Source organism: Gallinula chloropus (genome assembly GCF_964237585.1).
Source record: "Gallinula chloropus genome assembly, chromosome: 1".
Taxonomy (NCBI): Eukaryota; Metazoa; Chordata; class Aves; order Gruiformes; family Rallidae; genus Gallinula; species Gallinula chloropus.
This window is the reverse complement of record NC_140085.1, coordinates 95,593,709-95,620,683: the sequence shown is the minus strand read 5'-3', so window position 1 is coordinate 95,620,683 and position 26,975 is coordinate 95,593,709. Positions and strand designations below refer to the sequence as shown.

Below are 26,975 nucleotides of genomic sequence, written 5' to 3'. Positions count from 1 at the left end.
TTTTTATCAGATAAGGGTGAAGACGGCCAGGCTGCCCAATATGAAGCCCGTCCAGATGACGAATTTAGAAACAGAAAGAGGCATTTAGGTTCAGCTGTGTGGGAAGCTGTTATAATTTAGTATTTGATGAACTTGGTTAATAATATATTAAGGTTGCAAAGTGTTCTAATAAATGCTTATTTCTGGTCAGGCCATTAACAGCAGGGGCATCACAAAACTTCATTCCAGCCACATGGCCAAGTGAAGAGGAAGACATATGCATAGTAAGGAACAGCCTGTGAACAAACAGCAAAATGGCTTGGGTTGGGCAAGTATTGCAGGAGCAGAAGGGTTAGATGTGAGCAAAGACAAATGAGTAAGAAAAATATTTTGATGGCAGGAAATTACTTTATTATAGCTTCCCAGACTCGGGGAGTAATGGTATGCAACCAAAGGGACTCTAATAATGACTTGAACAAAGCACAGGAGGAGGATTCAGGACAGGGCTAGAACCTCCACTGTTGGAGGTTGGGCTAGGTGATACTAGTTTTTAGCTTTTCATCTCTGCTTCATGTAACTCTCTGCTGTCCTCGCAGGACTGATTCAGGAATAGTTGTTATTCCTTTGCAATTATAATAAGCAATTTTTACAGCCTACTAAGTTTCTCTTCTAAATTTTTTTCCCCTCCACAGATAGAGAGAATCAGTCTATGCTGATCACGTAAGTGCATCTTTTTTGACTGATCTGAGACTGTTGCCATGAAAAATGTAGAAGGAAAAAAAAAACCCAAACCCTACTGAAATGCAAGTTGTCTCTTGATAGCTCAGCTAAATTGCCCAGAACATGTTCCAGGCCAAGTATCTGGCTATTTGGCCCTCTGATGGCTTCCTTGAGCCCCATGGATAACTAGTAGCTAAGGATTTGATGGAGTCTGGCCCGATTGTGACCCTCATCTGGTGTTCATTCCAAGTAGACATGATAATACCTCAGCAAGCAGTTAAATGAGCTTCTTCAAGGGTTAGCCCTGCTGTGGATGCCCTCCTCAGACACAGAAAACTCCTTTCGCAATGAGAACAGTCAGTGTCCCCAGCATTGGACACTGTTAAGATCTGGCTGGATGGAGTGCTGGGCCATCTTATCTAGATGTTGCTTTTACCTAGATGGGGCTTTTGCCAAGAAAGGTTGAACCAGATGATCCTCGAGGTCGCTGGCAACCTCGTATTCTGTGATTCTATGATTCTTTTCAGTGTGGTTGCTCTTGCTGCAAATCATATGTGAGCATGTTGTGTAGACACACCCAAGGGGAGGGAAATGGCCAAGGCAAAAAAGATCATTTACTGACATGCATGGAAAGTAGTGAGTTGGGTGTCTCTCCATGCAGTTCACACATGCTTCCTGGATAATGCTGGCAAATTACTGCAGCTTTTCTGCACATTTTCTAATTCATTAGCTATTTATAGGTACACCTCAGATCCTCAGCCTGGATGTCTGTAATAAAACTTTGTGCCCCTAGAAGAAGCTCAGTCCAGTGTGCGTTCGTACTCAACTTCTGAGCCCCATCACGTGAAGAATCAATTGCTGCTATCACTGGCATTTACCTCTCCATTCAGACAATTTAAAATGGTTTCCACTGGCTGCAGACATCAGCCAGTGACTCTGAGAACAGCCTGTGTGCGGGCAGGAGCTGGCAGGATGGGGGAGTGAAAGGGACAGGAGGGTGAAAGGGAGAGTTACAGCTGTTTGAGCAATGCCTGTGTTATCTCCCTCCTTCCTACAGCGGAGAATCTGGTGCTGGCAAGACCGTCAACACGAAACGTGTCATCCAGTACTTTGCCACAGTGGCAGCCCTGGGGGAGCCTGGTAAAAAGAGCGTAAGTCTGCTGGTGGCTGCTCCGTTTTCCTGCTCCCGAGGTTTTCCTGTTGCACCCGACTAACCTCGTAAGTCTGTGCCCCAAACACCAGCCCATGTGCCAGATCCCAACGGCCATGGTTAAGAAAAGAAACTGTTGGGAAAAGGTGCTACCGCTGCCACATGGCAATGCAGAAAGCAGGCTGTCCTGGAAGGTAGGGGGGCAATGCTCCCCTGAGCTTGACGTGCTCCAGACACAGCAGCAAAACCACTCTTGGTTCTGATCAGCTGCTTGTTGCTGATGCTTTTTTTCCTGGGAGTTTTAGTATTTGTGTGTGTTAAATATGTTTCTGGTTGTGCCAAAGCTGGTCAAAAGATGGGGAGGCTCTAAAGATTAAGAAATCTCATTTTTTTCACGGGGAAAATAGACTTCACAAGGACTAGGATTATCATTTCTCATCGAAATGTCTGTTTTGTTGAGAGCTTTTTTTCTTCACAGAAAAGGAATATTTTGTCAATTTTTTTTTTCAATTAGCTTTTCTGTATTTATCCTTGGATAAGTGCTGCTCTGCTTGCAACTGCTCTCTATGGTTACAATGAATACAGTCGTCACGCTGCTTTTTATCTTGTGTTGCTGTGAACTTACTCACTACAAGCTTCATTGCACTTGAAGGCTCAGTGGTCTTCCGTGGTGAATTAACTGGTTCCTAGGAACTGTATTTATAAGGCCAAAATTTCATACAGAGATATATATCTAATCTAAGCCTTTATAAGGCATAACTCCCATCACCAAAATCTAATATACATTTGTCTGAGGTCTGCAAGTGTCTTGTAACAAATGATTGAGAGCCCAGAGCCAGCTTTTGGCGTGCTCGTGATGGTGTCTGAAACCTGATGTGCTCAGGGAACAATTGTGCAAATAACACATATTGCAGCTGGAAGGTATTCCACGTGATTTATCAGCTCAGGCTGCATTTTATTTTTATTATCATAACCCCTTTTCTTTTAAATAATCCAAGAGCTCAAGTGAAACATGAGACAATTGTCTGTTGTTCTAAGTGTCTATCGATCTAATCAGTTCATTGTGGAACAACTCCAGAGCAAGACTGTTTGAAGCAGGGGTTAAAACAACAAGCTGGGTTGGAACAATGCTTGGCTATTTCATGATCTATGGTGAATGCAAAATAACAGTCACACGTGCTTTTTGAAGGAAGGCTTTAAAAGGTCTTGCTGGTGTATTGGTGCCCACAGACTTCTAACCTTGCTCATCTTTACCTTTTGTGATGTCTTCCATGTTAGTACTCACATTCTCTCTTCCTTCCTCCCCTTCTGTTCCTCTTTTGACAGCAACCAGCTACCAAAACTGGGGTAAGTATCAGTTTTGCTATTTCATCTTTTCCGTGGGAAAATGGTACCAGGCTCTGTCAGCCCACATCACAACCCTCAGCATTTCACTTCGCATGGCTCCTCCCACAAAGGATCCCCGAAGCCCAGGCAGTTGAAGTGGTTTGTTTTGGCAAACTGAAGTTTGTGCGAGTGACAGTCGGTGCTTTTCTCATCTCAAAAACCCCCAAATATCATAAGCTCTGAGTGCTTTCTAATCTAGAGCATTCTAGTGCTTGCCACTGTCTTCAATAGCCCCTCTCCTACACACGTTCACTTGGATGTCCCCACGTGCTTCACGCAGTGGGAAGGGGAGGGTACAGTGGTTGCTTTTGCGTGTGGATGGCATAAAGCACCAAAGCTACCAAGCAGCACAGTAGAGCACAAGGGAATGTTGAAGGCCTTTTAAGCACCCCTGACTGACTGACCACCTTGGGGTTACGCCACTTGCGCTGTGCCACCCCGGGGGTGGAGCTAAGTGGCTTTGCTACAAAATCTTCTCTGTATAAGTGGCCGAGTTGTAGCTCACCTCTGAGTAACAGCTGACAAATGAGTTTGTGGCCTGCAGGTTTCTCAATAATATTTCAAACTTAATTTGTAGGGAACCTTGGAGGATCAAATCATTCAGGCGAACCCAGCCCTAGAAGCTTTTGGAAATGCCAAAACTCTGAGAAATGACAACTCCTCGCGTTTTGTAAGTCTGTAACGTAGTGTAATGATGTCATCTTCAATGATGACCAGTTAAGAACATCTCTCTAATAATTTCTTCATAAGTTGCTTCTCATTTTGCCCACTAAAATGGCTGAATTTCCACACAGAGGAAGAATAACCAGGAAAAACTAAAAGGATTAAAGATAAAAAGAAGCGAAGACAGATCCACCCTGACTAATTATTTAAACTGTACGTGATCAGGAGACAAGTAAAGCATAGGTGCATGAAGCCCTTTGAACAGCAAACAACATCTGGTTGATGCTGACCCGGCAGTCCAAAGGGAATGACGTGGGAATGCCAGCCTGAGTTGGTAGCCCATACTTCCCCCATAACAAATCCAGTTACAAATGAAACTGGAAGGGGTGGAGGGGATCAAATGTTGTAAGCATCTGTGGAAAGCTATGCAATTGTATAAAGAGTCTGTCACCTGGAACGGAAATTAATTATTTTAAAGAATGGATGTGTTTGATAGATTAAAACTAGTCAACTTTTATTAATTTGGGGGGGACAAACATGCAAGTGTAATGGGCAAAGCAATGTAAAATCACAGCATTCTTCTGATGTAGGTAGTTGAGTATAAGTTAAGGGTGCAAATGAGGATGAGTCAAAACAAGGAGCGTGTGTGTCTCATGTCCAGACCTGTTGATCTGAGTCCTGCCTTACAGTAAACCTACATCATGAAACTGGAAGCTACGTGTGTTCTGTCTGTCTTAGCCTGGTGGATAAGTGCACTGTTATCCTTTCCCCACAAGCTGATTACAGAGCTGTGTGTAAAGATTTAGGCTTGAAAAAGTGTAGTCGTCATTGGATATTTCTTATTGAAAATCTGCCTGTGCAAAGCCGAGGAGTTAGCATAAACTCATTCTTTGGGTTAAATGATTGCCTTCAAGCAGTATCCTTTGTTTCCTTCTGTGTGCACTAATTAGAATATTCTTCTGTGTGAATTAGGGTAAATTTATCCGAATCCATTTTGGAACTACAGGCAAGCTGTCATCTGCTGATATTGAGATTTGTAAGCAGCAAACTCTCTCCTTTTAAAAAAATACTATTGCTCAGCTGAAAGCTTGGAGAACCTTCCTTGCTCACTAAATTTTCCTTTGTGTGACTAGATCTACTGGAGAAATCCAGAGTGATTTTCCAGCAACCAGGTGAAAGAGACTATCACATCTTCTACCAAATCCTATCAGGGAAGAAACCAGAGTTACTGGGTAAGCGTTATATGGATCCACAGCTTTTAAAAATCAACCTTCAGCTGAATGAAGGGGCTGAGGAGGGGGTGGGGAACAGACCCATATCCAGAAAGGTCCTTGCACTTCCACTTGACAGAACTGAACTTCTAACATCAAATACGTTCTTTCAAAGATGCCCTCCCAGTGGCAGCAAACAGCGGTCATTTTTCTGTGATACACTGTGGCAGGTAACCTGTAAAGTGAAGTGATATGGGAGATTAGTCTAAAGGAGTAAGACTCAGACAGGACTCTTGAAACATAGCATCAGAAAAGCAAAAAAAATGCCTCACTGATTTGTGTAGTCTGAGGTCTCGAAGCATCTGGAAAACACTATGCCACTCAAGCATTCACAGTGATAAAAACTTTAGTTACCCAGGTTTCCACTTATGTGGAGACTTGCTTATATGTCCATGAAGGAAAGCTAGCTCCTGCATTCAGCCCCAAGTGCCAAAACCGGCACCCTGGCACGTTGTGTAGCAAGAGAGACTATGCAAAGCTGCCTGTGCCTGATTGCGTGGCGGTTACCCCTTTCAAGCTCTCCCTGGCTGCATGTGGTCCTGTGGGCCTGCTGGAGAAGAGCAGAGAGCAGATGAGGTCTCTCCGCTCCCATCTCCTAATGCTTTGAATGAAGCCTTCTCTAGTTATTTAAGTGATGTGGTTTGCTGACTTTAATTTGTGCTTTGAAGAAACATGGTTTATAAAATACATTGAAGAGTCACTTCATTGCTGCACTAAACTGCCACTAAGCCATAGCAATGGTAATCTGTTTTGAAGTCTTATTATCCTGACAGTGCGTGGCCAAGCCCCTAACCCTCTTAGCTTTTACATGGCCTAATTAATGACAATTACGGGAAAGATTTAAAGGAAGCATTGCACGGAGTTTGCTGTGTGAATCCCTGTGCTGGAAAAATAGGCTCTTTCTCCTAAACTCTCTGTCTGTATACTCCACATACTTTTCTGGCCAGCGTGTCTGCAGGCTCTTGAGGTTGAAACCAATGGGGACTATTGTTTTGTAGACAAGCAGTCTATGTGTTTATATACAAGCACATGCATTCTGAATATAGAAAAATACAAATCTAGGTAAATAACATAGTGACTACATAGCTAAGTAATGCAGACTTATAAAGATGATTTAACTTAACAATATATTGATAGACATACAGGCGTTTGCATACATACATATTTGGACCTGTAGGAATGTGTTTGTGTATATAAAATATTGAAATCTAGACCACACTTTGGTCTGCTGAATGTGGGTGAAACTTGCTGTTTATGTAGGGAAGCAGGACTCTCCCTGTTGTTTTTTAGCACCAGTTAGCTTTCTAGAAAGCAGTTCTACATTTGGGGGTTTTGATGTGAAGGAAAGGGAAAGAGAAGAGAAAGGCAATGCCATATTCAGCCTTTTGTTCATCAAGAGCCAAGTGTCTTCTGCAAAAGGTCCTGGAAGTTGCTGCATTGTGATTCTGCTTATAAAAGAAGGGAACTGTGCCCATCGTCCTTTTCTCAGATTACATTAAATTCTTTTTTCTCTGTGCTTAGATGGATTTTTACCCCACAGGCATGCCAGGCACAAAGTAGGGCTATATGGGAAGTGAAGAACTGAACTGCAAAACAGCCTTCATAGATCTGTGTGCAGTATTCCCATATTCTTTTTCACAGAATCATAGAATGCATTAGGCTGGAAGGGACGCTTAGAAGTCATCTAGCCCACCCCTCCCACTCACCCACCCCACCCCCCTGCACCCCGCAGTAAGCAGGGACATCTTCACTAGATCATGTTGCTCAGAGTTTCATCAAGCCTGACCTTGAATATCTCCAGGGATGGGGCTTCCACTACCTCTGGGCAACCTGTTCCAGTGGTCCACCACCCTCATATTGAAGAACTTTTTTCTAGTTTAAAACCACTACCCCTCATCCTTGCCCTTTTATTCCCACTTCATCTAAATCACAGTCTTCAGACTGGAATAGAAGAATGAAAGCTTGGTTGCTGCCCTGCAGTTGTAAAAAAATTATATATACAAAAATCAAGCAAACTAAAAACCAGAAACCCCCCAAAATACCCAACTTTATATGCAGTTGTGCAGAAACAAATGTATGTCGGAGTTGATCTTTCAATCTCAATATTTTTAATATTCTGAATGAACAGTACTTTGACCTTAGCAGTTCTTTTACAGATATGCTGCTGGTATCTACCAACCCGTACGACTACCACTTTTGCTCACAAGGAGTAGTTACAGTGGACAACTTGGATGATGGAGAAGAATTGATGGCAACAGATGTAAGCCTGCATTGATTTAATGTTCTGTGTTAGATGAGGTGCATGTGGGGAGGAGAAGTGCTGGCAAGAGCCTGACCTCTGCCACTGAAATGTCTGGACTAACGTGAAAGCAGAAATGGGTCTTAATTGCATCCATACTATTAAGCACAAGGCTTGATAAAGCATAGTACTTTTGAATCTGGCCTTGCTCCATGTAATCACTTGGGCACAATATTCTTATAATTTTGAAATGTAAAATGCTAGACAAAGGGAGCTCTCCTCCTGTCTCCCAGCCACTGCTGGGTCTTCAGGGTGTTCCAGTGGCTGTTTGTAAGATAACACCCCTTGGTAGGTTGGTAACATCTGCCAGGCTGAGGTAGATTGCAGGGCTGCAAAATGCCATTGCGTTCAAACAGGTAAGTGACAGAGCATCTGCATTTCCTTTCCACAGCAAGCCATGGACATCTTGGGATTTGTGCCAGATGAGAAGTCCGGTTCCTACAAGCTCACAGGTGCCATCATGCACTTTGGGAACATGAAGTTCAAACAAAGACCTAGAGAAGAGCAGGCAGAGGCTGATGGCACTGAAAGTAAGAGTAACACCTAAAATTACTCCTTACCTTGAAAGGTCTAACATGTAACATGCACTGTGTTGAGAAAGAAGCCGCGTGTTTACTTTGATCTTGCACAACACAGGTCCTGCTCAACCATGCGTGCTGTGCTTTGCTTGTAGCAGTGGCTTGTTCAATAGACGGTAACCTTGGTAGAAGGTGAATAAACACAGTCAGAGTAACCCGACGAAATTCCGTTTTAGTGACTGCTTGAACACAATGGTTGTAAAAAGTTACTGCCTTAGCTTTCTCTTTCAGGTCTTTTATAATCCCTCTTGCCCCTGAAACTGTCAGTACCTAGTGGGGAGATTTGGGCTTTTCCTTATACCTGAAGAGTTTCTCAAATGTAACTCTTGCAGCAGTTGCCATCTAAGGTATCTAGAAGACCTTATCAAACACAAGGAAGAGTACAGGCACACCTAACACAAATCATTAAAAGAGCAAGATCTTCATCCAGTTTCTCTTTGGAAGTGGATATGCTTAGTGCCTTTTTCTTGGCTAGGTATGTTTCCATGTAGAAGTTTGAAGCCAACTGAAACTTCATTTCTTTTGATCAGGTGCTGACAAAGCTGCCTACCTAATGGGGATCAACTCCTCTGATTTGATTAAGGGCTTATTGCACCCTAGAGTGAAAGTTGGCAACGAGTATGTAACCAAAGGCCAAAGTGTTGAACAGGTAAGGAGAAGATTTCAGGGTATTTGGGTATCTGTCCTGCAAGCCTTGAGGATTCATCTGTAACATCTCAGAAAGATAGACAGCTGCTAGAAACATTAACATGTACCTGTTCACATTGTATGTCCCCAAACTTGGGGAAATAGACAGTGAAAGTGCAGGAAACTGGTAAAGAGACTGACAAGAGGAACAGTGGCCAGCACACCCTTTGATAGCATAGTTTTTCTGATATGTTAGTAGCAGCCACTCAAAGAAACCAGGTGCAGGAAAACTACGTGGAGATTGGTATCTAATTCTGGATGACAACAGTTATTTAGAGGAGTTGAGCCATGGATTATTTATTCACTCATTCATTATTCATGTACTTTTAAGCTCTGTGTGACCTCAATCAGCTAAAGGTATCTCTTCATTTAGGAAACTAAAGTCCTTGGGTTAGCACTGCTGCAGCTGTAGCAGTGTGGTAGAAGATGCTGCAGCATTTTGGTTACAATGAAAATGGTTGTTTGCAAACAGGCTGTGCTACAGGCTCAGAGATGAAAAAAACTCCTGGAGAGAGGTCTATACTATTGGTGCAGTCATATGTAGGCTAAAGAAGAGACTTCTGACAGACTTTTCTGATCACCTGCTTATGCCATAGCATCCCTTAAAAATTAGAAGCAAATGGCAATGAACACCTGGAGCAGCTTCTCCTATGCTGACAGCGTAGCTCTGGACATTCAGCCTGTGAGCTTTCTAGTACCTAACTTCCATGGCAATGCAAGGGGTTAAAACATTTGCAACTTGCTATCTTATTTCTTTCCCAAAAGGTATTTTAGTAGCACTTTCTGTACATGTTAGTACACGTATGTGCATATAACAGTTTGAAGTTGGTGCCGATAGTGGGGGAAGCGATATGGTGTATTAAGCATGCCTTGGTGACTGTAAGAACCATTTCAATGATAAGTAGGGATTGCAATAGGCTACTGGACTGAAATTCTTGTCTTCCACAGTGAATTCTGTTCCACACAGCGGTATTTTGAAACGTGTTTTAGGTTTTGTATGCTGTCGGGGCCTTATCCAAGGCAGTGTATGACCGGATGTTCAAATGGCTGGTGGTCCGTATCAACAAGACCTTGGACACTAAACTGCCAAGACAGTTCTTCATTGGAGTCCTGGATATTGCCGGGTTTGAAATCTTTGATGTGAGTATTAATGTGTTAGGACTTGCTGGAAAGACATAAAAGATACCAAGCGATAGCTCTTGAGTGGGTATTTGTTTTTCTAAATGAACAGAAGAAAAGAGCTGAGAAAGCCCTAAAGCAAATAGTGTACATGATTTTACAAGGTTTTGCCATGAGTAGAAGTAGAAAACACACAGCATTTAAAAATGCTGGACAAACTGGATAGTTGCCAGGGAGGAAGAGGGTGGCAACCTTTAGCAAAGACATTTAACGTGCTTTGGGCTGTATTTTACGGTAATGTGTAGTTCCCACTCTTTGAGAGAAAGCATCTTTTATAGGGTATGATATTTCTTCCTCATTGTATCTCAGTGTAAGAGATATATCTTCATCTTAATGTAAGAATTTTTTACAGTGAAAACAATCATTCACTGGAACAACCTCCCCAGGGACTCAGTAAAGGTTTTCAAGATGCAATTGGACAAGGTGCTAGATAATCTCATCTAGGGTCTATCTCCCATCTTGAGGTCCCTTCTAACCTGGGCTGTTCTGTTATTCTATCATCATGAACAAGTGTATGTGAGAAAAGAACATCAAAACTTATCTTTGTCAGAATCCAGTCCTGAAGATAGGCGCTTAATGCTGTTGCTGCTACATATTGTTCTCCACACAGCAGAGCAAAGAGAGTCCTGCTTTACAGGACTGGGGTGATGTGTTGCTGAAGGAAAGGCACATGCATCCTGAGACCTGAACAAATCTGGGCATCCTCACGCACTGGGGGACAGGACAGTATATGAGGCAGCCAGCAGCCTGCTACTGAACACCCCCCTCATTTGCCTTTGGTGTTATGCTCAGTAGTTTCTCAACCAGCTAGCATTTAGTCTGCTTTAGATGTAAACAGTCCCCTTCTTATCTTCCTCTGCAGTTTAACAGCTTTGAGCAACTCTGCATCAATTACACTAATGAGAAACTGCAACAGTTTTTCAATCATCACATGTTTGTCCTGGAGCAAGAAGAGTATAAGAAGGAAGGGATTGAATGGGTATTCATTGATTTTGGCATGGACCTGCAGGCCTGCATTGATCTAATTGAGAAGGTACGTACAGGAGCGTGAAGGTTTATTTACTGAATTGGTTTTATCCATGATGCTCCCTTGGAGATGTCCTCGAGTACAAGAGAACAAAGCAGGGTAGACAGCAGGACAAGTTTCCTGCCTTTCTAGGTGCAATACAGAACCAAATGAAAATTGGTATTTGTGGTGACTTGGCTTTGGCTCCTTCAGTTTGCCATAAAGAGCCAGTAGTGACAACAAGCTGTAACTGTTAATTTGTATGGCCGTATAATCTTCTTTGGTTGTTATTTTTGTCTTCCTCTGGCCCTACTGGTTTTCCATTTACTTTGTTCTGCATGTGCTTTTCATCAAACTGGCTTGTCAGCTTTTCGGGGCAAACGCCCTGTACCTCTCCTGTGAGGCCCCTGTTTCTCACACTGCACTGCGCGTTGATGTACTTAGTGCTTCATAACCTGGAACTAGTGCTTCCTCCTCACTGCTTCCCCAGCATGGGGCAATGCCTCTTCCCTTCTTTGTGAGTATAAAGTGGTCCTGGTGGGGAGACAGCTGTCCCTCGCTGTGTTTCTCTGCCATCTCTTATGGCATGGCATCTAACCCCGCTGATCTGCGAGGAAGAATTAACTTTTGAGTCTTGCCTTAGCAGGACATTTGGAACAGCTGTAGTAGAAAAGCTGATTATTAGTTGCCTTTGTACTTGATGGCTTTCTCCTCCAGGGGCAGGATATCCATACGCATGATCCTAATCCCTCAAACAATCTGTCCAGAGCTAGGAAGTTAGTTCATCTCTTCCAGAGATACGAATGATAAAATGCTAGTTGGTCCAACTGCATTGAAAGGTAAATCAAACTCTCTCTGAAGTAATCAGAAAGCCTCTTAAGGCAAAACTGAGACACTGAATAGTCATAGGTGTGCTTACTGTTTAACAGAATAGGCAAAGGTTTCCCCCTCAGGACTGAATAGAAATTTTACTGGTTTAAAATTCCATTAGATTAACCTTAGAGGCTGGACAGCTATTGAAAGCAGGTACCCAAAGCATTTTCCAACGAAGATGTTCTTAAATCCACAGCCACTGGGAATCCTGTCTATCCTTGAAGAGGAATGTATGTTCCCGAAAGCTACAGATATGACGTTCAAAGCCAAACTCTATGACAATCATCTTGGCAAGTCACCGAACTTGCAGAAGCCCAGGCCTGATAAGAAAAGGAAATATGAAGCTCACTTTGAACTTCTTCATTATGCTGGTGCAGTAAGTTCCTCTGATGAAGGCTGGACTTTGTGTTAGAGGTCTTCCCGGTGGGGTTAAATCTGTAACGCACAATGAGGGAGGGTGGGAAGGGTGAAGAGGGAAGGAAACGTACAGTGAGGAGGAAAAGCAGATGACTGTTCTCTGCACAAGTATTGCAAAAGTCATATGCGACCAGACCCCAGAACATCTTGGTCCTTGGATACACAAATAGAATGAAACAAACTAAGGAAGGCTAATAGTGCTTTTGCTGAAAACATGTCTTGTGGAGTCATCTCTGCCTAACTTTTCAGGGATGTAAAAAAGAAGAAAAAACCTCCACATTTTGACATCCCTTTTAATTCATGTTAGGACTGGTGTGTCAAGGTAGCAAAAGGACATGCGCTTAATTCTGCTGTGAAGGTTTAGTTAACAGGTCTGTTGATGATGGGGTGAGTGGGAACAGAATCCGGTACTGTGACACCTGAGCCAAAACTTGCCCTGTGTCAAAGCTCAGTTTGCAGACCAGATCAGTAGAAAGAATTGGAGAGGGACACAGGCATTTTTTTTATCAAACTAGACTTGATATGAAGCCTCAGCACAGCAGAGCTGGACCATACCTGATGCTGTTAATTTCAAATTATAATAGACCATTACCCTGATTTTGTATTCACTAGGAGAAATAATGCCCATCTTGCTCTTTATCTGTAGCTGCTAATGTATTCATTCAGCAAAGAAAATTAGAATTTCTTTCCCCTTGTGGCACTAATAATGGAATGTATTCTCCCACTAAACAGAGCTGTGTAAAAGTCCAGGAGTTTTAATCATTAGATTTCTGTCCAGAAAATCTTGATTATTCCAATGTAGCATGCTGTTGTGAGGCAGAATTATTACTTGTGCGTTCTATAGTTCAGCACTTCTTTGCAGTGTTCCTGGGACCCTGATGTCATGAGGTATCTCTACAGCCAACCGCATGGAGTCCATGAGGTGTAGGGACCAGATAGGTTGGAAGGGGTGGGCAGGATTCAGATGGTAATTATTAGGGAGACCACTTTGGGAATCAGGAAGCAGAGAATTGGAGGGGAAGTGGTGAAAAACCAGGTGGCTGGTACCGCTCTGAGAGCAGCGCTTCGCAAAAGGTCATTGACTTCAAGCCAAACCATAAGGAGCTACTGGCTAATCTGAGGGAGAGCTTTCCCAACCTCTGGTTTGTTTTCAATCCCTTGCTGTAGGTTCCCTATAACATCATTGGGTGGCTTGAGAAGAACAAAGACCCACTTAATGAAACCGTAGTAGGTATTTTCCAAAAATCATCCAACAAGCTCCTGGCAAGCTTGTTTGAAAGCTACGTTGGCGCTGACAGCGGTAAGCAGAACCAGCTCGCGTGGGTTTCCTTTCCTTTCTGGGGTGTGTGCTTGGGAATACATTTAAGAAACAAAACTTTTCTCTCCACTGCAATTGACTCAGTGCTAAATGAGGCAGTGACTAATTATTTAGATGTGCTCAACATCTGTGGGAGTCTGATGGTTATACCAAGGAGGCCATTAACTCAGCTAGTTTGAATGCGTGAAACCTCCAAGCGATTTTGGCAAGGAAACCCGTGTGGCATGAACGCTCCAATGGGAGTTTGAGCATGCAAGTGGTCAGCTGTGCAGGCAAGTGTTGCACTAAAAATCTTGTACATGAATGCCTATGAACAAGAACTGCTCTTGTTTCCCACGCTGTAGTCTTTCTTGCTAGCCACTCTGAATTAAATAGGAAATAAAAGGTTGAGAGAGGGTTCTGGAATATTTTGTTGTGTTAGTGGCAAGTAGACGTTGAAGTTACCTGAGCACCATTCCAAATTGGCTGAAGTGGAAAATTTTGCCCATGTCTTCCTCTTTGCTTGCTGTTGGTTTTTATTTGACAAGACTAATGGGATTTTAAGAATGTATTTAAGCAGTATGCATTACACAGAATGGTTTTATTTGCGAGAAGACAAGTAGCAAGCATCCAGAAAACTGATCTTAAGTAAACAAGACTGGCATTCATTATAAATATGTAGCTCTCACGTCCTGAAGTTGCAATCACAGCCTATTTATTAGTAACCTCATTTCTATAGATGATGCTGTCATGAATTGTAAGATAACATTCTGAGAAAGTAAGCGGGCTGCAGTCTTCCCAGGGTGAATGAGACAGAGCTGAGTGCAAACGACAAAAAACTCTGCCACTAGCAAATTCTTGCAAGTTGCTAACTGCCTATTTGCCCGTGGATATTCCTGTCTGTCAGAATACTACCTTGCTTTTCCTCCCTGTCAGGAGAAAAGAGCTGCCTGTCCAGATTAGGCTCCTACTAGTCTCAGCAGTGTCATTTTCAAAAGGGGGGAAGGCTGTGGATAATTGCATCAAGCACATCACACTCTTCACTTCTCCTTTTATGCTAACTGCTGTTGACAGGTGACAGAACGCCAGACCTCCTGGGAACGATCTAATAGCCCAGTGTTCAGAAAGCTACAGCAGTTGCTGTACATTTTTGGGTCAAGCTTGGCTCTTGTGAAACTTTGCAAAGGGCACATCGGAAGCCAGCAGTTCCTTTGGAGGATCTGAGTGGCTTTGATTCTGAAGCTTTAAGCAAAATTCAGGGGACATGAAGCTACTACATCTAAAGTTACAAAATAAATACTGGTTTCCTTCTATTCTGGACAAATATTACTTGCACATGTTCGGTGTCCAAGTAGCAGACATGTGAGAATCAGTGTCTATACTGTTTAATGTAAAGTACAAATTTTCCCTAAGCATCGCTCCTCTGCATTGTGTCACCCTATAGGCTTTTTAATGAACTACAGGTGACTTTATTTTGTTACAACTTATTTTCCTGACTTATTTCATATTTATGGACTTTCTGGCTACCATGTCATGCTATGTAGATCTGAAATGCAGATACAATCCAGAAAGCCTAAAGTGGCCTGATGAAAATCCCAAGTATGGAGAGAAAGCTGCAAAAATGTGATATATATCTCGCTTACTGTTCAGAGGGTTTTGTATAACATTTGAGCAATCAGAGCCATCAAGTCGTTAGCAATACCTTTCATTTAGAGGGAGCTGCACTACTAGAACGGTTTGTCTGTCTGCTATGCCCTGCATGCACCCCTTACTGAGATACAGATTGTGATTTTTATTTTTAATTTTTTTTTTTAATTTTTTCTTAGCTGACCAGGGTGGGGAAAAGAAACGGAAGAAAGGTGCTTCTTTTCAAACGGTGTCCTCGTTGCACAAGGTTTGTTTACCTCTCCCCACCTGATGGTCTGAGATAGGACTGTGCATTGAAGAGGAATGTTACGGATTGTAATGGACAAAAAAAAAAAAAAAAGAAATCTAGCAGCAGGATTTGATTCTAGGCCTGGGTTATTGCCCTTGGCTATGTGAATATATTGTTATTAAAACCACACATGTGAGAGACTGCTCCATTGTATCTTCTTCAAGCCTTCAGAAGATGAAATGCTTCCTATTTGAGAGGTTAACAAAATGTGGTGAACAACCTTTATCGCTTATTGCTTGTTGCTTCATGCAAGTCTGTGAAGCAGGCACTGATTACGAGTAATTAGCTAGTCCCTGTCTGATTACTGTTTGTAACTGGATCCCAGGGTTAAAGCAGTCAGGGAAAATGAAAGTTGAGTGTGGTGTCATATAGCCTTTCTTCCTGAGGAATTCCCTTCTGCTGGGACTGGCACATGCTCCTGGTGGAAGCCTTTACCAGGATCATCCTGAGGGGGAAATGGGACATGTAATTTACCATTAGTACATTTTCTTCTGGGTAACATGGAAGAAGCTGTAACGTAAGCAGACTACAGGTAGGGAAGGAAGTAGTTATCTCCCACTAGTCATGTCATTTTACCTTGTTTGGAGGTACTCCAAATTTGCCTCATCAAAGGCGAATCACAGGAAACTCAGACCTGTATCTCACCAGGTGAAGAAGTGTAAAGATAAAGAATCACTCAGACAGTAATTTGATAGTCCACAAATAGAAGCCCACTTTCCAGCACACAAGGAGCTGCTAAGTGCCCAGCTCAGGTTCTCTTTTGTCCTCTTTACTGCTGTATGAAATTTTCAGTTGGAACTGTTGTGCTGTTGATGTTCTATTCCACCTCCAATGGTCTCTGTTTTCAGCTTAGTAGACAAAACACTTTCCGCAGAGCTTGGTGACCACTGGTAGGCACTAAATGGTTGGCTTCTTCCGAGCAAGCTTGCTGCCTGCCTGGGAGATACCTGATTAAGATTAATAAAGGGGAAATGTTTGGCCAGGAGGAAAAAACCCTAGCTTTTATGAGGAACATATGGGAAAGGTAAAGTATCCTCGGTGAATGGGGAACTCATCAGGCAAGAATACAGTTGGCTTTATAGAAATGCTCTGCAGGATGATACTGGCTCTTGCTTGCTGGTCATCTTCTTTCTGACACTTCTGGGGCCGTAAGCAAAACACATGTTGTCTTAAGACTTTACTAAAACTGTTGTGGTTCCTATATTAAAGTTAATTTTTACTTTGCCTCAACTGAACACATTTCTCTGTAGTGATTTTGGTAAGCTTATAATTTTGCTGGAGACTATTCAGACAGATGGCATTAATAAATTTAACAACCAAAAAACCAAGGAAATAAGTGATTGAAATTCCACTAAGCCGCTAAAGCTAATTGGTTTTTTTAATATGTCTGTTCTAGGAAAATTTAAATAAGCTGATGACTAACCTAAGATCGACAGCCCCTCACTTTGTACGATGCATTATCCCTAATGAATCAAAAACTCCAGGTATGGAAAACACAAAAGTCTTAAAATTTTTAGTATATTTGAACTATGTCATTCCAATACTTACTTCTGTGTCACCAGATCGTACTTAAATGGTGTCTGCAGTATTCACCTTATCCAACGGTGTTGCTCTTTCAGGAGATGCCACCTCACGTTTCCCAGTTCCCTTGGTGAGAGGAAGATTAAGCCCTATGGAGAAGCTCGATCTAATTTAGCCTTGGTTTCCCCTTGTAGGTGAAATGGATGCTTTCCTTGTCTTGCATCAGCTCCGCTGTAATGGTGTCCTGGAAGGCATCCGGATTTGCCGTAAGGGTTTCCCAAACAGGGTGCTTTACGCTGACTTTAAACAAAGGTAATGCAGAGCTGTGTTGTCTCTTGTCCTAACCCATCAGTCAAAACAAGCAAAGCATGTCTCCTCATTTTTATTTGAAGTATTTTATTCCATTCGAGTTTATTTTCCATTCAGTTTGCCTAAACATGGAAGGCAGAATTCTGCGCTGGCTTGTGTCAGTGTAGATGCCAAGTAGGATGTTTCCCTAGGTGATTTTTTTCTTTTTAAGTTTTGGGGGAAAGGGGCGGGGGTGGAAGGGGTGGGAGGAGAATCTAGGTCAATTTTGCTCACTGCTTATCTGTCATTAACAGGTACCGCATTCTGAATCCAGGCGCGATCCCAGAGGATAAATTTGTGGATAGCAGAAAAGCTGCTGAAAAACTACTGGCATCTTTAGATGTTGACCATAACCAGTATCGTTTTGGACACACTAAGGTAACCAGAACAGACCATCACCGCTTATGTGAAGAGAAAAGTGATGGATGTAATATAGAATTTGCAGAACAGGACGTTATGCAATTTCTGGTGGTGGTGATTAATGAAGAGTTAGTAATATAAGGAACCAGAAATATAACAGAAAATAATGCACATTTTTAAGTTGCACTAGAAGAATTTTATTTCCCTGGCTCAAGCTCCCACAAAGCTTTTATTGCAGCAACACTAGAAGCAGACACAGCAGCAGCTGATGCTCCATGCCCCCCAGTAAACCAGCAGCTTATTTAATATAATATAGGTACACTCAAACATATATGGATCACAAGATCAGCTGCAGCCTTTGAAATGAGGCCATGTGCAATTATGACATGATCCCATTAGCAGGGTTCTGGGAGTCAGGGCTTGTGGCAGGGTTCAAAGCAGGTCAGCTGAACCAAAAGTTAAAAGTACCGTGGCAATTAAAACGTGGCAATAAAATAGTTTGGCCTATTCAAAACTGGAGACATGAGACATGGTATTAAAACAACTTTGGAACTGCACGGTGTGGTCCCTGGCACAAGTCATATTTGGCTTCCTATACTCTTTCACTTTGTAGCATGTCAATACACATACCATTCTTCAGGGTGATCTCATTAAAGTCTGTGACTCTGGAATAAAAATGTTCGTTATGGTGAAATGACATCTGTGCATGTACCAGGTGTTCTTCAAGGCTGGTCTCCTGGGCCATCTAGAAGAAATGAGGGATGAGAGACTTGCAAAAATCTTAACGATGATCCAGGCGAGAGCACGTGGCAGACTGATGCGGATTGAGTTCCAGAAGATAGTGGAGCGCAGGTATGAAGGCACCCCCTTAAATCTTAACAGATAAACATAGAATCACAGAACAGTTTGGGCTGGAAGGGACTTAAAGACCATCTAGTTCCAACCCCCCTGCCATGGACAGGGACACCTTCCCTAGACCAGGGTTCTCAAAGCCCCATCCAACCTGGCCTTGAACACTGCCAAAGTAATCATTATCATTTAATTATATGTTGAATAGAGCCATCATTACAGTCCCTAAGGCTATAACTAACCCTAAATTAAAGGCTTAAAGCAGATGTATGATAAAAATAATAGCAACTGTATATTAGTTGCCTGCAGCTCTGATAAAAAGCAGATTTGGAAATTTTCATGTCCCTGAAAATCAAGAGACATGGAAGAAGTTTCTTGTAAATCTTGGAATACAAGTTACCAATACTACTGATAACAAAGCCATAACACTAAGAATGAAATAAAATTCTCATTTTGTCAATTTGGGCTGAGCCTCAGGGAATTTTGTTTGTTTTCTTCACAAACCAGGGACGCCCTTCTTGTAATTCAGTGGAACATCCGTGCTTTTATGGCTGTGAAGAACTGGCCCTGGATGAAGCTTTTCTTTAAGATCAAACCTCTTCTGAAGTCTGCAGAAACTGAGAAGGAGATGGCCAATATGAAGGAAGAATTCTTGAAACTAAAGGAGGCCCTGGAAAAATCTGAAGCCAGGAGAAAGGAACTTGAAGAAAAGCAAGTCTCTTTAGTTCAGGAAAAAAATGATTTGCTGCTGCAGCTCCAAGCTGTGAGTGGACACATGCATTCGTATATTTATTAGATGTTCTCTGAAAGTCAAAAGCTTACAGAGTAGAATGTTAGTGCAATTCGATTAAAATAAGTTGTTGGTCCTGTCAGAGTCTTGCCAAAAATTAGGATGTATAGACATTCTCACATTCTAACACATAAACAGATGGGCTAATAATGCAGGTCTTGTAATAATGCATTGTAATAATGCATGTCCTGTCCAAGGCAACGTCCATGGCAGTTTGATGTGGAAGGAATCTTACACAGGACTGTCCATGCTCACCACTGTTTCATCCTGCTCCATTAATCACCTGTCAGGCTTGTCTTATGGTTTCATAAGTAGGAAATTTTCCATACCCTGCTCTGTAGCTTCTCTGATCGCTTACAGGATATAGGGGGCAAGTGAGGAAATATACAGGCCAGGCAGTCATTGCTGTTCTCTTCTTTGTGTGACCCCAGGAGCAAGACACTCTGGCAGATGCCGAGGAACGATGTGACTTGTTGATTAAATCCAAGATTCAGCTGGAGGCCAAAGTCAAAGAACTGACAGAGCGGGTTGAGGACGAGGAAGAGATGAATTCTGAGCTGACTTCTAAGAAGAGAAAATTGGAAGATGAGTGCTCTGAGCTCAAGAAGGATATTGATGATCTTGAAATAACTCTTGCAAAAGTAGAGAAAGAGAAACATGCTACTGAAAACAAGGTACCTGTAGAACTTCAGCATGTAATGAAAAGAGGTTGTGCACGGATTAACTTTATGACAAGAGCTACTGATCTTACAATCATTTTACACTGTCTGCCACACAGTCACTATATACAGAGTTATTTGACCTTATGAGGGGGAAAAGTGCTAATTCTGAGCCTGAGTTTCCCTTTTATTGAAGCAATTCAGCTAAAGAATTATATCTTAGTTGGATATTTTTAAGTAAACAACTTTCTACTGTAACCATGACTTCTTCCAGCTCTTCTACTGCACATGTAAAGCTCATCTCCTGCTTCTCCCAGAGAGGATCAGAAGCTGGAGTTCACAGTGAGAGTGACACTGAAAAGAATTTAGTACATCTGAAAGAGGCCCCTTTCTTTCTTCCTGCATACAAGTTCAGTACAGTCATTTGAGCCAGGTTATAATAAGCTCTTGCTTCAAAGTTCTACAAATATATCTTCCTTTCTCAAACAGGTCAAAAATCTGACAGAAGAAATGGCAACTCTTGATGAGAATATAAGCAAACTTACTAAGGAGAAAAAGTCCTTGCAGGAAGCTCATCAGCAAGTTCTGGATGACCTACAAGCAGAGGAGGACAAGGTCAACACACTGAGCAAAGCTAAAGTGAAGCTGGAACAGCAAGTGGATGATGTAAGCTGACTCTGCCTACGTGTTTCCCCAAGCTCACCTGTCCACTGTCTACAACTCACACGAGTTTGAAGTGTTGCTAAGCTTTCAAAAGTGTTCCCATCTTTTTAGAAATAATTGAGGATTTAGAAAAGCAGTCATTGCACTGTCTGTGAAAGGTGTAATTACAGGGCCAGCACAAAAACTTATCTGTGTAGTTCAGCCTTTTGAAGGAGTGTGATATCAAGGGAAAGCCTACTTGTTTTGTATTTTCAGTGCAATTGGCATGAAGTCACACAGCACTTTGCTACCAAGATAACTGTAATTCTTATACAAATGTAAAGCATCAACTAAGCTTCATGTATTTCTACAACCCATATGTCCACTGGTTGCTATAAACCAAAAAATGTAAAGTAGGATGCTTGCACTTAAGTATTTCTGCTTCTCAACTTGCTAGAACACAGCACAAAACTGGGCTTAGCATATATTTGACTGTTGCAAACCAACTGTCTTCAACATATTTAATAAGTGATTTTTTTTTTTTTCTGAAGCTTGAGGGCTCACTTGAACAAGAGAAAAAAGTGAGGATGGATCTAGAAAGGGCAAAACGCAAACTGGAAGGGGATTTGAAGCTGACCCAAGAGAGTGTCATGGACTTGGAGAATGATAAGCTCCAGATGGAAGAAAAGCTAAAAAAGTAAGACTGGTTCTGTAGTGCAAAATAAAGCAACACAGTTACCCCTGTCATTTTGGTGCCTTCAGGTGTGTCATTCTGCTCTGATGGTAGCTAAAAGAAAATTCATAAGAAAGCATGTAGCAAGGAGGGAGGGGACATAACTCTTACTTGCACACAGTATATATGGAACATCAGAATTCATTACAATTTCCAGCATTAGGAAAAAAAAAACCCAAAAAGGAAAAGGGAGACAAAACCCCCCAAACATTTCTGTTTTTCATTGTTTACAGGAGAAAGCTGAAGGAAGTATCTAAAAAGCTGTTCATCCTATCCAGCTATAACAGTATTGTTGAGAGACACGACTCTGTTAAATATATTTTTCCACTGAGTCTGAAAAAAATGTTCCTTTCTATAACATAAAGATCCAGAAATATAGTTGCACAAATGCATGAGGAGTCTTGACTTGGAAACTGCTGCTCAGAGGAAGATCTGTTTTCATGCAAATAGCAATACATAAGAATTGCTTTCATTTTTAGATAAGTTAGAAGTTTTGTTGAACAGCTCTTCAAAAATTGCAAGAGCCTAACACGAAGCTACAGAGAAAATTGTCATAGTAGGATTTTTCTTTCCATGGCAGGAAAGAATTTGAAATGAGCCAGCTGAATTCCAAGATAGAAGATGAACAAGCTATAGTGATGCAGCTGCAGAAGAAGATCAAGGAGCTTCAGGTCAGTTGATTCTTTCTTACAGATCTTAGAACAAGTTTCTCATTGTGCCTTGCTGAAGGGCTTTGCAGAGACTTTTCATGGGTAGCTGCAGTGGCTTTGAGACTCAAAGTGGTGTAACTCCGTAGCTTCCCGCCCGATCCCTTTTCCCCTCAGGATGCTTGCTCTACAGTGGTTCCTTCCCAGTAGTAGGATATATGACCACAGAATGCTAGTGGCTTCAGGCAAGGAAGAAAGTCTCTGGTGTTTTATTGTAAGAAACAAGCTCCAAACCGTGAAGCTGAGGATAGATGCTGGGGAGAATTTAATGTGTGGTAAGCATGGATTTGAAATTTAGGGCAAGGGCTGAAGTGCACAGGAAATGTTCACATTTCATAAAAAAAGACTGCTCCTTGTGAGTATCTGTTTTCATGCAATTGTACAGTTATATCTGAAATCTTAAGAATCCTAGAGAGATATTACTTCAGACACAGAGCTTTTAAAATGGGAACAAAGATTCCCCTTCAATGACAATTTAGTGGTGTTACTCCTACTATCAAGTAACGTCTCTCATATACTTCAGCTGAATGTCAAGTAACATAACGTCAATGCACTTGACATAAATGTCTTGAACTAGAGCTTGTAGAGCAATCTACCATGAGAAAATGTGACTCATCATCCTTACTTTGTCTCAAGATCTGATTTACTGGCACAAACAAGCAAGCCCTTTAACTGCTGTGCTTCCACCTGTGTTATAGAGTGTAGGTTGGCAGAGGGTTTAACGATCTGTAAGGTCTTCTTCATGGTCTTCCAATGGGAGCCATCATGAAGGTGACCCAAAGGTGCTTGTGTCTCTTTGGTAGGCTCGTATAGAAGAACTGGAAGAGGAGTTGGAAGCAGAAAGAGCTGCTCGTGCCAAGGTGGAAAAGCAGAGATCGGATTTGGCTCGGGAGCTGGAGGAATTAAGCGAGCGACTTGAAGAGGCTGGGGGAGCCACAGCTGCCCAGCTGGAGATGAACAAGAAGCGTGAGGCAGAGTTCCTGAAGCTGCGGCGGGACCTTGAGGAGGCCACACTGCACTACGAAGCCACGGCTTCCACCCTGAGGAAGAAGCACGCAGACAGTGTGGCTGAGATGGGGGAGCAGCTGGACAACCTGCAGCGGGTGAAGCAGAAACTGGAAAAGGAGAAAAGCGAGCTGAAGATGGAAGTGGATGATCTGTCATCCAACATGGAGCAGATGGTCAAGGGAAAAGTAAGGGTCCTGAGGCTTCCTAAACTCCCAAAGATCTTGTGTAGCTAAGGATGGTCTGAAAGTTTCCCAGGACACGTGGTAGGGCCGCAGTGTTTTTAAAAGGTAGTGGCCTGCAATCTGAAGGTGTGCAGTGCCCCTCCCTTCCCCGGCTGGGAGCTGTCCCATCTCCTCTTACATGAAGATGGGACAGCAATTAAGATGGCCTAAAGTGCATAATGTGCCTCCAGTCCCAGGCATACTGTTTATCCATATATCAGAGCACAAAACTGTGGCACTTAAATTGTGCTCCCCCATGCTGGTGATGGTATCCAAGGCTGGATACCTCCCATCCTAAGCAGAGTCATCCCAGATCCTGCCCTTGGCTCACAGTTTTGACCAACATTAGCAATGAGGGCAAAGCAAAGGCTTCAATAGCCACATGTGTATGTTTATTTCTCGTGCCTGAACTCTGGATTTCGTTTCCTGTGCAGATAGTCTCAGTGGTTTTCAGAACACTCTGAAGAGTTCTTTTAGTGTAGGTGAGGGAATTTCAGTATTCTGAGAGTTAGAAAGCTGTCATAAAACTCAATTTGTCATAAATGGCACAGAGAATTAGTAAAGCAATCTTAACTGGAGGCGATTTTTTTCCCATCTAGCGATGATAAGGAGACTATGCCTGAGCTCCATAGGCACGTGATTGCTTTCAAAGTTCTTGCAGAGTATTTTTACCCTGGTGCTTCCATTCAGAGCCTAGTTCAGGGAAAGCAGATGGGGAAGGTGGGGAGAGCTCTGGTCTGGGACTCTAGACACAGGGTTACTACTCGCACTCTACTGCTGTGGCATTTCTGTCTTTGCCCTCTGCCATTTCTCTGACAGACAAACCAAAAAAAGGGTGCAATGGGCAGGCTGCAGCTCCCAAATAGCTGCCTGCAGGCCACAGCTTCCTTTGTCTTTTCTCCTGGTTCCCACTCACTAGGCTAATGCAGAGAAACTGTGTCGCACTTACGAAGACCATCTGAACGAGACGAAAACAAAACTGGAGGAAATGACTCGCCTCATGAATGACCTCACTACTCAAAAGACAAAACTCCAGAGTGAGAACGGTAGGTGCATGTGTTGCGATGAGGGCAGCGCTATGCCCAGCCAGTCGTTACGAGTCCGGTGACGTTCCGTGCGCTGAACTGTCGCCATCTGGGTGCACAAATGACGAGATGCTCCGCCAACCCAGTCGTGTTCCTTGAACTGCCACGGCCGCCTCAGAGGAGTTTGGTCACACTCAGTGAGAACCAACAGGACAGGCTCAAAGGAAAGAGGGTTTAGTTCCCGCAGCAGAGATGCAGGTTCTTTGGGTTGCTGGTGATAAATTCCCTGTCTGCAAAACATTAGTAAACACTAAAGGTCTCAACTACTAACACATTAACAGATGGACAGTAACGCTAAAGAGGCTTCTGAGTTTCCCGGGGGAGGCACTTGGGGTGACCAGGTGTTCAAATCTTACCCAAAGGCGTCCTTGTGGGAGGAAAGAGAGGCCCAGCCTGTCGGCTGGTCCCAGGGATCAGGGTGAGGCGCAAGGGTGTCTTCCCTGACACAATGGTATCTTTCCTAACACATCTGGGATTTTGGGCTATTTTTATATCCTTTCTTATCTTTAAGGTGGAGCTTGAGAGACTCCAGTCCCTGTATTGTGGTTGGTGTAAAATTCTCTCGCCTCCTGTTAATGGTACAGATTAACAAAATTGATGGAGGTGTGTTTTGGTATTGTGATGACATTATAATTCACCAAAAGGACAGCATTTTGTCAAATTCATGACAGGTCGTGGGCCAGGGACAGCAGGGATACAACTTATCAGTTCCATCCTAACCCTCAAGTTCCATTTTATCGCAGAGTTTGGCCGCAATGTCTCTGCTTCACTCCATCCTCGTGTAGCTGTCTCAGGGTCAATACATCAAGTTCCCCTGATGTTATTAACCTTCAAGATTGTCTTGGAACTTATTATGAAGGAGGATGTTTAGGAACTTTATGGCTGAGTGGGTGCCTGGCATCTCAGCAGCTTATCACCCTGGAAAGTTCTGTAAATACTGAGCCTTTTGAAGTAGGGTTTAACTTTTAAAATACCATTACCTCCAGTCATCATCTCACAGCATGTTCAGCCCAGATAAATTAATGGAAAAGTCTATCAGCTGTATATCAGCACAGCATTGGTGAGGTGTATTGTGCAATGGCATCTGCCCTGAAGGTGTCTGGATGAAGATTGCTGAATGGAGCAGTAGCTTTGTGCCTTCTGACATTCCTATCTTCAGTATTTTTATAACCTTGCCTCAGACTGGCTTTTAAAACAAAACTATAGCCATTATTTACACACATACCTGTTAATACCATCTTGTGGACTTGCTGGCTAGGTAGCCAGTTTCAGGAACAAGGATGTGTGCATCTGTCTTGCAATGCTAGAGGGAAGATGAAGGAGCTGGCACACTGCTGCTCTCATTGTAAATACTGTCTTCACATCCACCAAAAACCACCATGTTTCTGCTAAGTGCTTGCTATATGTTTCAGCCCCAGTAGTACAATTTGATCTCTGCATCCTCATCAGACAGCACAGTTCTGGGTATTTTCAAAGACACTTCTCTCACTTGCTGTTCCTTGTCTTGTTAGTTCCGCGTACTCCTGTGCGGCTGCAGCTTGCACACCGCTGTGGTGCCCTGCTTGCAACAAGGGAAGTTTTCATTATGAGTCCCTCTGTTCTGTGCCCTGGTCCTTCTGAGGTTCTCAGGGTGCTTTGCAGCCCTCTTAAAAGAATTCTGTGGAAAGGCAATGTGACATAGTGAAGTATAAACAAAACCACTGGCAACTGTACACGAAAGTATGAGTTGGTGTAGTCTGATTCATAAGCTGAACTAAAACTACTGAATCAAGGCATCAAACCACAAACACCCCACCACCCCACCACCCCCCCCAACAAAAACCCCAACCAAGCAAAAAACGCTAAGGAAAACTATCCTGGTGAAGTGTCTGATGGTTACAACTTTGGAAGAAACTTCACCAAAGGTCAGCCACAGTCACTGTTATCACTGTTAGCTCTTTTCCTCAGCAGATTTGGACAGGTGGGACTTTGATTTTGGCTGGGACTTTGTAATTTTGTGATCTTACTATGTTCCTTTTTTTTTTTTTTTTAAATCCTGTGGCAGGTGAATTTGTAAGACAACTTGAAGAGAAGGAGTCACTGATAAGTCAGCTGTCCCGTGGGAAAACATCATTTACACAACAGATTGAAGAACTTAGGAGACAGCTAGAAGAGGAAACCAAGGTAATGGGGTTACTGTGCCCCATTCATTGATACAGAATGGGGAAAGCTGCTCACTTTCATCTGTAGCCTGGATAAAAGCTGAAGAGAAACATAAGAGTGAGAATGGTTCCTGGTAATTCTACTGGCATAAGTTCCTGTCCCTGAATGAGGCAAGTCACAGGAGAAGAGTTTGGAAAAATGAATCAGCATCCGTAGTTGTTAAATAAAACTGAACTAGTAGGACAACCAAAATCTCAGATCTTGCTTCTTAGAAGTTTAGATGCTTCTCCAAAAGTGTTAGATTATGTTCAGTCTTGATAGGTTCCTCAGCATGTCATCAGTTAGGCATGACTTCAAACACATCTTCCATCACTTGTCCTGGACTGACAAGGCCAGAGGCAAAAAGAAAAAAAGGCTTAAGCCTCCTTTTGAATTTCTAGGGGCTGGTTTTGGGGGGGGGTTGCTGTAG

At 42.7% G+C, this 26,975-nt stretch overlaps 1 protein-coding gene across 2 annotated transcripts in view; it reads left to right on the top strand.

Annotated features, from left to right (window-relative positions):
• Positions 1-26,975, top strand: part of MYH15 (myosin heavy chain 15) — a gene marked incomplete at both ends in the record, with an annotated part of 47,116 nt that overhangs the window by 4,283 nt on the left and 15,858 nt on the right. Inside the window, 26 exons of one of the 2 annotated variants that reach the window (XM_084274485.1) lie at positions 672-699; positions 1,757-1,850; positions 3,179-3,196; positions 3,813-3,905; positions 4,871-4,934; positions 5,032-5,130; positions 7,326-7,429; positions 7,860-7,998; positions 8,577-8,695; positions 9,724-9,873; positions 10,775-10,945; positions 11,988-12,167; positions 13,376-13,508; positions 15,332-15,399; positions 16,838-16,925; positions 17,157-17,274; positions 17,565-17,688; positions 18,386-18,522; positions 19,027-19,282; positions 19,741-19,983; positions 20,458-20,634; positions 21,162-21,307; positions 21,924-22,014; positions 22,854-23,243; positions 24,199-24,325; positions 26,409-26,527. In XM_084274485.1, the coding sequence (XP_084130611.1) occupies positions 672-699; positions 1,757-1,850; positions 3,179-3,196; positions 3,813-3,905; positions 4,871-4,934; positions 5,032-5,130; positions 7,326-7,429; positions 7,860-7,998; positions 8,577-8,695; positions 9,724-9,873; positions 10,775-10,945; positions 11,988-12,167; positions 13,376-13,508; positions 15,332-15,399; positions 16,838-16,925; positions 17,157-17,274; positions 17,565-17,688; positions 18,386-18,522; positions 19,027-19,282; positions 19,741-19,983; positions 20,458-20,634; positions 21,162-21,307; positions 21,924-22,014; positions 22,854-23,243; positions 24,199-24,325; positions 26,409-26,527 (3,476 nt within the window). Of the gene's footprint in view, positions 1-671; positions 700-1,756; positions 1,851-3,175; positions 3,197-3,812; positions 3,906-4,870; positions 4,935-5,031; positions 5,131-7,325; positions 7,430-7,859; positions 7,999-8,576; positions 8,696-9,723; positions 9,874-10,774; positions 10,946-11,987; positions 12,168-13,375; positions 13,509-15,331; positions 15,400-16,837; positions 16,926-17,156; positions 17,275-17,564; positions 17,689-18,385; positions 18,523-19,026; positions 19,283-19,740; positions 19,984-20,457; positions 20,635-21,161; positions 21,308-21,923; positions 22,015-22,853; positions 23,244-24,198; positions 24,326-26,408; positions 26,528-26,975 lie in introns of both variants that reach the window. The other variant, XM_084274484.1, reaches the window with a different exon arrangement.